The sequence below is a fragment of the Syzygium oleosum genome, unplaced genomic scaffold (assembly GCF_021117445.2).
Source record: "Syzygium oleosum isolate NSW1041296 unplaced genomic scaffold, Sole_v2.1 Sole_v2.05, whole genome shotgun sequence".
NCBI lineage: Eukaryota > Viridiplantae > Streptophyta > Magnoliopsida > Myrtales > Myrtaceae > Syzygium > Syzygium oleosum.
In genome coordinates, this window is record NW_026607489.1 from 13947931 (window position 1) to 13961004 (window position 13074).

The window sequence follows — 13074 nt, forward strand, 5'->3', positions numbered from 1 at the left end:
CCATGAGCATGTGATCACCTAATTATACCCTGATGCGTTTTTACGCGGGGTTCAGATAAAATTGGCAGTGTGCTGTGTGATCACATATTGGCCTTCGGGTCGTGTCGTCCTCAAGCACTTTGTAGCAGGACGATGCCCGGTACATCCGGAAGACGACCATCCTCATGCACTTTGTAGCAGGCTCTGGTTCGTAAGGAGATCGGTGTTGCGCCTCATGCACTTTGTAGCAGGCTAGAGACACTGGGCCTGGGGCGTTTTTACGCTGGCCGTGGAGTGTTGTGAGCCTTCGGGCCAATTTCTAATTAAAATGAGCTATATGCCAGTGTGTAGTGTGAGTCAATATGAACATTGCATGATAATGACATTTATATGCATAAGAGTGCATGGGCTAATGTGCGAGTGTGCGAGATTCGGTGTTTGGCATGCGAATCAAACATTAATGAGCATGAACATGCGTATGGCGTACGTGTGACCGGTGTGTTCGCGTATGTGCTGTGAGCATTTTTATGAAATGCCTAACCTGCAGGGTCAATTGTATGATCGATCTGGGCCCGAGGGCCTAGGTCATTGTTTGTTTATTGTGTTGTTTTGCTGGTCAGGAGAATGCATGTTAGCCTAGCCTAGGTTTAGGGGTTATACTCGCTGAGATTCGTCTCACGGTTGTTATAACCCAACATTTCAGACCCCCAGCCCTGAGCATGCCGAGGCAGCCACCTCTTTTTGGGATCCCGACGCAGATCCATAGGACCTCGAGAGTTTACCCAGCAGGGCATGGAGAGGAGTATGTAAGATATCATTCAGTAGTGTATGTGAATGTGGATGAGTATTTTTACCAAGCGCAAGAGTATGTGGCCTGGTGCCTGAAAGACGCTGACGGAAACATCGAATGACCGCTCAGAACTTTCGACGTTCCGGTAGACATAGGCGGGGTGATGATGCCCCAGATGGCCGATGGCGAGATCGTGGACCCTCCAGCAGCAGACGAGCCCGTAGCCATGGAAGAGGAGCCAAGAGTATGGTATGAGGACCCAGAGGCTATGGATGAGGAGGTTGAGCCGGAGCAGGTGCCGGAACCGATGGATCAAGACCCGAATGAGGACGGAGAAGTTGCTGAGCTGGGATCAGATGAGGAGATGGTGTCTGACGAGGAGTTAGGTCTATACCTGGACCCGGAGTTAGAGCCGGACTCCGAAGATGTGAGGGCCGACGCAGACGACATGGATTCAGAGGAGTCCGCATCTCAGGAGAGTTCCTCAGAGGAGCCTACCGAGTCTTCAGACCCGGACTGGGAGCCGTAGGAGGGACTAGAGCTTGATAGGGAGGATCGATCCTTTTTTACTGCAGTCCTTCTCGTAGGCCTAGTTTGACTCACCCTAGCCACTTACCCTTTTTGACCTAGTGGCTGTTGACTGTTTGTACTGCTCGCTTTTGTTGTTCGATGGATATTGTAAAAAGGATTTCTATAGTAATATAAAGTGTGCATATTTTCAGCAGCGTTTGATTGTTGTCGTGCTATCCGTTGTCTCTTATATCTATTGTCAGGGTTGTTTATTTAATTGCTTCCACTTGTGCTTGTTCTCTGTTGGGCGTTGGGTCGGCGACGCTTCCTGGGACGTCGCACCATAATCGACCAAGGTAGGGATGTTAGCGCTTCGTAGGGTACGGGGCGTGACAAGATCAGTCTTTCGTTCCCCAAGTTACTGATTGCCAAACTTGATCCCCTTCTCAATAGAAGATTTGAGCTCAAGAATCAGGCTTTCCAACCCTTGCTTCTCAAAGTCAGACATAGGACCCAACTCCAAAACTTCCTCCACGCCATTCTTTCCAAGTTTCACCTACAAAGAAGACCAAATAGTCAACTCACTGCGCATGCTTTTAATGAAAGTTAGAATGATCAGCTAAAAGTGATAAGGTTCCGAAAAGGGAAAGGATATGCACATAAAAATGAACATAATGTACTTGCACTAGCTTAGCCTAGCTGACTTCAGGGTCCAATTCAAAGTATATTAGTGCTTAAATATGAAGCTCCATCAACATCAGGCTTCAGTAGGCGTATCTCGAATGCAGACCTTATGAGAGTTCAAGCTACGAATCATTACACTAACCAACATAGACCAAGTTTCAATATCCAGCCTTTTCCATTTAGTCGTGTTAAGATAATATCAGCACTTGTTTTATTGAATACAAACAGGCTTGACTTTCTACTTTCCATAGCGAGATGGAGATGACAAACCAGACCATCCCAGGCCCCTAATAATATTCTTAATAAAGCACACAAACCAAGTGAAAGCCCCCTCAGACATAAAAATAACTCTTTTAAGAATTTCCACAGTGAATCAATCACCTTAGAAGCAAAGAAAGGAAGTTCAGTGATGCTAGACTGCACAAAGGAACATTCCACCACATCGGGGACACCATTTAAGTCCTTCAGGCAAGCATCTGCAAATAATGCTCCAGCATACCTGCCAAAGATGCAAATTGAATCCACCGAAATGAATTTTAAGACCGCGCCAAAGTTAAAATATCAAAATACGGGGATGCAGAATCTTCTTGATTTTGTCAAATAAATAAGAGACCAGGTGGCGGTGGACCCACCAGCCAAAAACTTCAGCTTCTGTGCAGATGAACATGGAGAGAGAGAGAGAGATCCTTCATCTCATAGTCAGAGCCGATGGAACCGCTCATCTAAGTTGTTGCAGTAAAATTCTAGTTTAAGCAAAAAAAAACGACTCAGTTATTCAGACTATACATCTCATGACCTAATTCAACACTTACGCCATGGACAATGTTGCAGATCCCTTTCCGGCCTTTGCTTGCACAACTTTCGTCCCTCCATCTTGTGTACGCTTGGTAGGTGCCTTGATATCTTCGTCCGCCAAATTGGCCTTGGGTACAGCCTATAAAGCGAGAAATAGTAATCAAATTACCTACGTATACGCTCAAGGTGTTGCGGACAAATATCCATCTTATATTTCAAAATGAATGAAAAGAAGGGAAAAGCAAGTACTTGAGAAAACAGAGGGACGATTGTAATGCCCGCATGACCACCAACAACAGGCACATTCACCCCTGCAAAGAATATGACAAAGAAGTATTCACTGAGCAACTTAAAGGAGCAACTTTTTGAATGTACTAAAACTCGCTTGCACTTTTTTCAATAAACTTTTAAGGTTTTTCATGCACCTGTTGTAACATCCTGAATTTCGATCCATTTCCGGGATCCAATGAAGTGGATATTATTTCTCATCTGATTTTAGTACATCTCGCCCGGAGCTGGCCCCTCGCGGGATACTGACTAATGGGAAAGGCTAACTAGGAAAACGGTACGTGGACCGGGGACCCGATCGCGAATCGGGCACTGATTCCGAGAAACGACAGGGAAGTATTTTGGGCCAGTGTGGGCCGATCTTAGGAAAGTGACGGATTTGGTTTGGCCAACGACGTACGATCGGATTGCGGGTGATTCCGCTCGACCGAGAGTATGAGTGGCGAACAAATCCCGAACTTGAACCGAACGATCGTGACCCCTGGAATAACCAATAATTCCTTGCGTTCTCCCGGTAATCGAGACCGTCACGACTCGAGTGACCCTAGGTCGATACGCGTAACCCCTAAACAGCCACCCGTCAGTAAGAGGCTCTAAAATTTTGAATTGAGCAATTTTGATCGCCAAATTGGACCCGAACTTCGATGTCGAAATTCTATGGGTGTTTGCGACTATTTTGCGAGGCCGACGTCATTTTTGAGTGGCCACACATATTTGGGGTCGGTACGGTCGAAAAATGGAATTTCGACCCGGGACCGGAAAATTACTATTTTGCCCTTATAGCCTATTTTTGGGGTTCCGAATTTTGGGCTATTTTTGGGATTAAGTTGTGGATAATTATCAAGAAAATTCAGAATTATTGAAAGAACAAAAGGCCCATCAATTATTGAGTAAGAATGAATAATATCCATTGGATCAAAGGGCAAAATGGTCCAACGTACCGGATTGCGACACGTGGCATGAATTATTGGACTATTTGACCAATTTTGACTCCATTCTCTCTCTCCTTTCTCTCCATTTCCGCCGGTCACCTTCTTCCTCGTTTCTTCTTCTTCTTCGGCTGTGGAACGCCGGAGCACCGCCGGAGCGCCGTCCGTCGCACGCCGCTCAAGCCGCCGCCGTGCATCGCCGTACACCACCACCATCCCATCTCTCTCTCTGGGTCGTGTGAGGCGTGAGGACCACGCCGGATCAGCCCCGCTGTGGATCGCCGTTGCCGTGCACCGCCGGAGAGCCGCCGCGGCCACGTCCCCGCCGCCGCGCGAGGACGCGCCGGCCATCACCGCCTGCCGCCCAGCCAAACCGCCACCACCCTCACCGACCAGAACCTCTGCCGTGAGCCGCCGGAACGCCGCTGCCGATTTCGCCGTTTACCGGCAATCGGCCGCCCGTTCCCGTCGACTAGAATTTTGGGGAGCGTAAATAGGTGAGTGGAAATCCTAACCCTTAATTAGGATTATGTGCACTTTGGACAAGTTTTAGGGGTTAATTAGTAGGGGCTGATTTGGGCTGATGTGGTGGTGATTTTAAGGACCTAAGGTGATGATTTAGGGATGGTTTTAAGGCTGTGGAGACTTGGTTTAGAGGTTGTATGAGCTGGATTTGCTTAATGGTGCAAGTTTAATGATTCTCGGATTACTGATTTTACTGTACCTCTGCGCTTTGTTATTTTCTTTGTGATCATTGTGGGCCGAATCTGAAGAAGTTTTCTTCATGAAAGTTGTTCCCAACATCTTTAAGTATAACATACTTTAATTTGGGAATTTTTGGAAATCATTTGAGGCCATTCAGAAGTCCATCTTTGGACCGAAACGAAACTGCCCGATTTACTGTTCACCCGACCTTCTGGTCTGTTCGAATTTTTATAAATTTTTCCAGACCTATTTTCAAAATACTTCCTTCACAAAAATTATTGGGGACAGTTGTGGCTATAACATATAAAAATTTCAAGGCTTTCCAAAATGATTTGGATACTGAATGAGTTGTATTTTGATGGCCTGAGGGGCTGTCCGAGCGAATCGGATTTTGTCCGACTTTGTGTGTCAAAACGAGGTGTTTACGGTTAGAACTGGGTTTCTAGTTCTCACGGAAAATGTTTATCGAGATGTTTTGTACAACATATCCAAATTTCATAATTTTTGGAATTGATTTACCATTTATTTCAAATGGATTTCGGTCACTGTGCAACTGCCCAGTTTGGACCCGATTTTGCATATTTCCGGTTTTTCTCTCTCTCGGACTGATTAGTGGCTGATTTGGGTACAAATTGTGCTTGATTGTGTTAAATTTTGTGGTGCCTCGTTTGAGCGACTCGATGGTTGAATGGTACTTTGTCGTGCTCAATTGTTTAATGCCATGCCGCCTGATTTCGTGTTCGAGCAATGCGGTGTGTGATTGGCCAATCATTGGTGTGAATGTTTATTGCCAAGTGCGTAAATTATGTTTTGGGCCACATGGTACTAGTTGGCCAAGTGCGCATGTTATGCGAATAAGTATGGGCAATTGATTGGCTATTTGAGCACATTGATTTCGCATGTTTGTTGAAATGCCGTGCTGAAATTGAATACTCATGTTGTATTATACGACATTGCATGGCCACGCATTGTGTATGCCTAGTGTGAGGCATGTGACGAAATTGTGCGAGAATGCGTGTCTTCCATGAGCATGTGATCACCTAATTATACCCTGATGCGTTTTACGCGGGGTTCAGATAAAAATTGGCAGTGTGCCGTGTGATCACTTATTGGCCTTCGGGTCGTGCCGTCCTCATGCACTTTGTAGCAGGACGATGCCCAATATGTCCGGAAGACGACCAACCTCATGCACTTTGTAGCAGGCTCCGGTTCGTAAGAAGGAGATCGGTGTTGCGCCTCATGCACTTTGTAGCAGGCTAGAGACACTGGGCCTGGGGCGTTTTTACGCTGGCCGTGGAGTGTTGTGAGCCTTCGGGCCGTGGCCTTCCGGTCGATTTCTAATTAAAAATGAGCTGTATGCCAGTGTGCAGTGTGAGCCAGAATCATGGCATGATGATGACATTTGCATGCATAAGAATGCATTGGCCAGTGTGCGAGTGTGCAAGACTCGGTAAATGGCATGCGAGATGAACACTTTGAGTATGAGCATGCATATGGCGTACGTGTGAAAATGTGTGCCACGTATGTGCCGTGATTTTTATGTCGAACTGTTTAACCTGCAGGGTCAGCAAGGTAAGCGAACCGGGCTCAAGGGCCTAGGTCATTTGATCGACATTATTGTCCGTTGATGTGTTGATTTGCTTGTCGGGAGGTGCATGTTAGCCTAGTTTCGGTTTAGGAGGCATACTCACTGAGACTCGTCTCATAGTTGTTTAAACCCCGTTTTTCAGACTCCTGATAGAGGTTGCCTGGTGTACCCGATCCATATGTGAATCCGGAGCCCATAGAGCCGGAACCCGAACAGGTTGGCGAGGTCGAGTAGATGGATTCGGAGGATGAGATAATCGAGACTGAGTCCGAGTCATCGGGATCTAATCCCGATTAAGTTTCCTAGGATCAGCCTTAGCCTCCCTTAGGTCGGGCCAGTAACCCTTTTGATTATAGCCCCACCTTAGACTGCCCCTTTGGCCACTTAGGGATTTTGTTAGTAGTGGCCGTCGACCCGCTTTTGTTTGGCGATTTGTATTAGTGTATAGTGGACATTGTATATGTTTTGAAGTTAAATGAAAGTCTTGATTATTAGGCTTTGAATTGTTCGACGTTCCTGTTACCCTTGGTCATGTATCGTTTTGTACGGGTGTTTTAATTATCGCTTCCGCATGTGCCTTATGCTCTGTGTTGGGAGTTGGGTCGGCGACGCGGCCTGGGACGTCGCAGCAAATTCAACCTTTGCGAGGGATGTTGCGCATCGTGGGGTTCGGGGCGTGACACCTGTGCTTTGAAATTTTATTTGGGCCAAAAGTTTAGCCTCTCCCCTTTTCTGGCTTTCACGTTCCTCTACTTTATATAGAGATCAGACGTGATCAATTGGATTTAAGTTTTGACTTGCGCCTGCCGTTTCAAGCGTTTTCAGATGCAATTTGTGCGACTTGAATCTCTGAAATTACTCACGTACTGAGTAGTTCTTCTGTCTCTAAACTCTCAATACTTTCAAAACTCTTGTCGTTTTCGTTTCCTCTAATGTGTTTTTGTCTAAGCTACGCTGCCCCAGCCACACTACTTTCACAAAGCATTTTGGGTCCGTATAATTCATTCATTCATGCGCATCGATTACAATAGTGAAAACGTTGGGTCGGCGTGGGCATAAACATGTGTGATGATGTCTTGTATTGCGTCATGGAACACACTTGTGAAATTTACTAATCTATTTGACTAAAAAAAAAGGAATTTACTAATCTAATGATAATAACGTATACTAGTCACTTCTAGATGCATCACATTATTTTTCAATGTGATAAGTTGTTAACATGGCGAGTGATTTTCTTTGTACCCTAAAAAATAGTGAATTGTGGCGAATGATTTCTATGTATCAATCCATTTTCTCAATTCTCCATTAGTGAATAATAGCATTTGTAGGAATTCTTCCCCGGCGTCGCAGAAAAATAAAAACTCCTTCATTCGATTGGAAATAAAGACTCAAAATTTAGAGCTATCAAAAGCAACAAGTGAAAAGAGAGGAGGAAGATGGGGAAAATTGTCCATACAATTCTAAACCTATTACACAGAGCCAAAATTGGTCGGCGACCTTTTTTGGACAATTTTCCCGAGGAAAAAGAGATGGCGGCTTAAGGTAAGAAAGTCTAAAGACTGAGAGCAAGAAATCAAAGAAACTCGGCGGTGTCATCATTCATATCTTTGGAAAGCGAAACCAAAAGGGTTTCTTCTGAATCTCGACAGAATCTCAGAGCAAAGATTTAGGATGGAATTCTGTTCATGCTTTGAGGCGATAATGGGGTGTTGAACTTCACCACGTCGATGATGGGTGAGTGAGGACAAATGCGGCCATGACTCGCGGCCATGACTACTGAGTCATTAGCGATGACTAAGCACACACCACTTCAATTTGGCAAAACATTACAGACAAGAATGGGTGAGTGTGAATGTCAAACCCAAAACGTTTCCTCATTCGCTCGCTCACCAACCAAAGGGGCAAGGGTATATATGTTCCGTCAGGTTCAAGAGAGTAAGAAAAACATGTTTTCGAGTTTGAGATTAGACTTGGGTTGGTGGAGAGGAGAGTTCCTTTGCTAAGATTGGCGGCAGAAAGTCGCCACCTGGCATTATTATATGCTATCGGGGGGAATCCACCGTTTCCCACCGACGTCGGTATTTGAATTCAATATCATGTCTTGAAGTCAGATTGCATAAGGCCAAGGAAAATAAGGGTTTTCAGAAGAAACTAGAGCTACTGATTGTTGTTTTCCCGTTGAATCTCCCTCTTTTCTTTTTTATCACAAGGAAACAAGCATGCACTGAGTCACTGACCGAAAAAAGTGCCGCCCCTCTATCGGTTTCATGCGGATCCACACATTCCACTCCGAATATAGTATCAGGATAATGACCAATATAAATACATCCCCACGCCGGTTCTTGGTGCATCACTTCACCAAGTTAAGCTGAGAAGAAACTGAATTCGGCTTAGATTAGATGGCTTCACTGAGGTCCTGGCTCTGCCTTGCGATGCTTCTACTTGCGTTTTCGTGTAACGAAGCAAGAACGCCCAAGGCATTGTCAAACAGTGGAGGCAGGACAAGGGTGGAGATCGCGAAACAAGTCCTGATAGGTTACGTGCAGAGGAAGGAGGAGATGGAGTGGAACATCGACTCGAAGCGGGCTGCCCCCGGAGGACCTGATCCGCAGCATCACTGAACCCCGGTTGGGACGTTCCACTCAAGAAGGGAGATTGAATCGGCGAGCTTTACGGTTTACATGGCATACTTAGGATGCAAATTTGTACTTTGCATGTCGCTATTTCTCTTTTTTAGAGAGAAATTGCATCGTCTGTCCTCTTTTACTAGAATAAATGCCAATTTGGCACTGCGCCTCGGCAAGTCTTTTCATCATTTCGATGATTGGTTGTTAAGTTGTTTTTAACAGAAAGGGCTTGAGTTTAAGAAAGAACAAGAATTAAGAAATAAGTTTCCACTATTATATTGATGGTGCATATTGGTCTTTATATGGTTAATCTCCGTACAACATCAAGATTAATGATTGCTATATGGGTGCTCCACTAGAATGCAGATTAAGTTTCTTGTGATCTTGCTCTTCAACTCGTGATTAGTGGGTGTACTTTTCCACTAGGCATTTGAATCATGGAGAGCTATTGCTTTTGCACAAACGACAGACAATGATCCCAATCAAGTACCTTGCTTGCTAGCGACCAAAAAAAAAGTTCCTTGCTTGCTCTCCGATAAAGAATTAATTGGTAATTGGGGTACTTATGGAGAAATACTTGCGTCCTTAATTAATTTCTCCTGGACCAAATCAATCACATTTCGGAAATCCTATTAGCACTGTAATTTAAGAAGAAAACCTACATGTTCCTAACCAGGAAGGCCGAGAAGTAATAGCACAACTAGGGACTCAGCGTGTGTCTGGGAGAACTTTGGAGGTGTATTTGCTCAAAACAAATAGTGTTTGGTAGAGCAAAATAAAGAGATTCGCTTTTGATCATAAAAGTGAAAGCCCCACCGAGGACAGCCTCACCGCCCCTTCCGTCGGCCCAACACGACATCGCCCTCTCTTTCCCTGGCTCTACGTCTTGACCCAGCCATGAATCAGTCGCTCCAGCTCTGCATCTATCATCATTCTTCCCCTTTGTTCTGCTTCATGTCGCCACAGCCGTTGACAAGGGCAACGATCCTCGAGTCTCCAACTCTGTTGCGCTTAACTAGGGCTTGCTTGACGCCGTCTATTAGGGCTTGAAATTGAGCACGAGCCTTAGTCTCGAACATGCCATGCTCGATCGAAATCTAATATTGGATCTAGGGTCACTTGAGCGCGAAATCTAGAATTTCGGGCACGCTCGATGTTGGATCAAGGTCAATTCAAGGTTGATCGGAGGTGGATTGGGTCGGTGATGAGGTAAGTGGCTTTTTTGAGGTCCAAGGCTGTCACCAACCCTAGGCAAAGCGGGCTCGCGGACCCAAGCCATGAGCGATGCGGGAAGTAGAAGACAAAGGCTAAAAGGGCTCGTTGATGTGCCAGTGATTACGGGTGGAGTCCAGTAATTGGACTAGTCAGATGTGGTGAGGTCAAGCGGTGGCGAGGAGGAGGAGAGAGGGGAAGGAGATAGAGCGTGCGTGAGGTGAGGGTGACATTGGAATACAAATAATTTAGTGACAGCAAGATAGCAATACAAAAATATTAGTGAGGGCAAGATTGGAAGGAAAAATTCACTAAAGCCCTGAAGTAGCATTTTCATAATACTGAAAGGTAAAGCTGGTTCGGAGTTGCGTTATACTTTCAACATCTCCTCTTTGGCACAAGGGCCTTTGAAAACCCAAAGAACTTTGAAAATGCTCTGCCCAACGCACCCTAAAATGTAAAATTAAAAGCATTTGGTTTACAGAATCGATGATCGACGCTGTGCTAACAAAGGCCTATCAATCTTCTTTTTTCTCGATTAGTAACGCGTATCTAATTACCACAACGAAATTTAGAAATTTAAAGGCATATCTAATTACCACAACGAAACTTAGAAATTTGAACTTAAGAACAACGGACTTAGTAACGAACAATCGCGCGGCTTGTGGTGTTTCGGGTGCTAGTAGACACCCACGTTGATGTTAAAAATGCGCGTGATTCACCATGACAGAGTTAAGAGAGTTTTCTACGGTCACTTTGGAAACTTTAGTATCTCAACGATGAAGAATATTAGCGCTACAGTACAGTCCCACACATAGTTTCGACAATTTGTAACTACTCGAGGATCAGAACCACAGTGGCCGAACTCTAACAGCATTTATACTGTATTGGGTTGAGCTCTCACAGCATCTTGCGCAATGGGCCTCACCAGCCCAAACTTTTATCGTTGGAGCTTTTGTCCGAGCACAAGCATCAGTTCCAGGGAAGGGATCATCGTGGCCTGTTTTGCTCTTCTTTTGTGGTATTTTTGTGGGCAGCGGCCATTGTTTTACAAGAGGAATCGCCAATTACAATCTCCTCTGAAGCTATAATATTATCTTGAGTAGTGATGATGCGAGGTTGGTTGTAGTCCCATGTAGACTATACGTACTAGACAGTGTGTGCAATATAGTCAGTGTCAGAGCCTATTCAACAGGCACGTGTTGCAGAGAACTTTAACGCCAAAAACAAAAGTTAAACGATCAGCGGTATGTTGGAGATCCATATGCTCTACGTGCATGCATTTGATCAAGAGAAAGGGCTTGTCAAGTCAAGTAATTCACCGTGTAAAGTAGTAACATCTGATTAAATTCATATGTTCTTCATCATGTTGACTCGGGGAAAGTTACTTTATCTGGAGCTTTAGCGAAATATTAGTGAAAATTTCATTGTTTCTTGACGACATGCCTCTCCTTTTCTTTTTGCCTTCTTTTGCACTAAAGAAGCAAATGGAATGTCTTGAATATGTTCGTCTTGTAATGAAGGACTTACAAAAGTTAGTTGCCTTTGCATAGATAGTCCAAAACAAGTAGCATGGACATGCAAAAGGACAAGTCAGCAAAGCTCACAATGGGCGTGGCTATTTTGTAGTTTCTCATGGACCAAAAACCTTTTAACTACAGCCAAGCCGTCGTATCCACAATCAATACTTAATGATTGTGGATATGACGGCTTGGCTGTAGTTAAAAGGTTGCTCTGTCCTTACGTGTTGTTCCTGAAAGTCACTTTGCTTTATAGTCACAACAGAACAAAAGAACAAATAGGATGGTGATCTGGTTCTCCAACGAGAGTTTGAGCTTTTAAGTGCTGATGAGAAAGCAGAAGCGGGATCCATTTGGCGGCTGAAAGTAGTTGACCTGAAAGAAATTGGTCCGTGCATTTATCACACAATCCAAATAAGCCTCACTCGTCAGAATGAAGACAATTGCTCTGTGCATTAAAGTATGTGCTGATTCAAGAAAGTAGAAAGATCCAACTTTTACAATGAAGACAATATTCTGCATATGCTGATGTTTCAATATCATTCTGTCTTGTAATGTTCAGTAGAATTGAAAATATTAAAGCCCTCCTAAGTCCTCCTTATATAAATTCTGGGGCCAATTTAGCTTCCAGCAGGCAAGTACTTTGAGCTGCTTAATGCAACCACCTTCATTTGCTTGTGTTTTGCTGTTTTATATTAGCATTCCCGCTAATCTTCATCCTCTGTGGCTCGTCTAATTAAGGCACACATTTTGCTGCTGCTACTTGTAACTTTGCTTGTGGTGAGCTCAGAGGCCCGGTTTCCTCTTAAGTTCTCAAAGATGGAGAAGAAGATTGATGGCCAGGAGATTTTGGATAAGTTAGGCTACAGAGTTTTGAAGTTGGAGTACATTAGGAGGAGGATGGGAGCAGAGATACAGAGAGCGTCACCAGGAGGACCAGATCCTCAACATCACTAGCAATCATTTGTCATTAACTTCATATTTCTACCCAAAGTTTCTATTAGCACCCAAAGAAGAGAGAAAAACTCTCTATTTGGAAAAGAATACCTCGCCTGCTTCTTAATTTCTTTTTGAAGTGCTAAGAAAGTGAGTGCAAGATTATTCACTTAATATTTCACTAATGCAAAAATGAAGTTGGAAGATCTTTTGTTATTGTTGATGTTTTCTATCCTCAAGTGTGTGATGATAGTTGCTTTGTGAAATGTAGAACAATGTCAGACGAGTTAAAACATTCGGGACAGTACTTGGCCTTTGGCAAGAAACCCATTAATGCTCGGTCCTGTAATATGCAGTTGGGCAAGAGAATTTTCCGGACATGATCCTTCCAACTAATCTTTTTACTAGTAAAAGTGCAACGGCTTAGTACTTTATGCTGCTCCAAGAAAGAAAATCCTTTGTTAGTTTTCGTAGTCTTCCTGTCAATTAAGTCATATGGTTATGTGAAGCC

The 13074-nt window shown here is 44.3% G+C and overlaps 1 protein-coding gene across 1 annotated transcript; it reads right to left on the reverse strand.

Moving 5' to 3' along the window:
* Nucleotides 1-1695: 1695 nt before the first annotated feature.
* LOC115662622 (malate dehydrogenase, mitochondrial-like) lies at nucleotides 1696-4326 on the reverse strand. The gene is made up of 5 exons (XM_056311666.1): nucleotides 4038-4326; nucleotides 3008-3069; nucleotides 2776-2897; nucleotides 2345-2462; nucleotides 1696-1835 (listed from the first exon to the last, which is right to left on the reverse strand). Exons 1-5 carry the CDS (start codon nucleotides 4324-4326, stop codon nucleotides 1698-1700), a joined length of 729 nt encoding a protein of 242 aa, XP_056167641.1. The 3' UTR covers nucleotides 1696-1697.
* Between the last annotated feature and the right edge of the window lie 8748 nt (nucleotides 4327-13074).

Bases quoted from the DNA above. Each gene is read 5' to 3' on its own strand.
- LOC115662622 (XM_056311666.1), bottom strand. From the start codon at position 4,326: ATGGCCGGCGCGTCCTCGCGCGGCGGCGGGGACGTGGCCGCGGCGGCT. The intron at 2,898-3,007 runs GTACTTGCTTTT...CTCGCTTTATAG, and splicing joins TCGTCCCTCTGTTTTCTCAA to GCTGTACCCAAGGCCAATTT. The intron at 2,463-2,775 runs GTAAGTGTTGAA...CATCTTTGGCAG, and splicing joins TCTGCAACATTGTCCATGGC to GTATGCTGGAGCATTATTTG.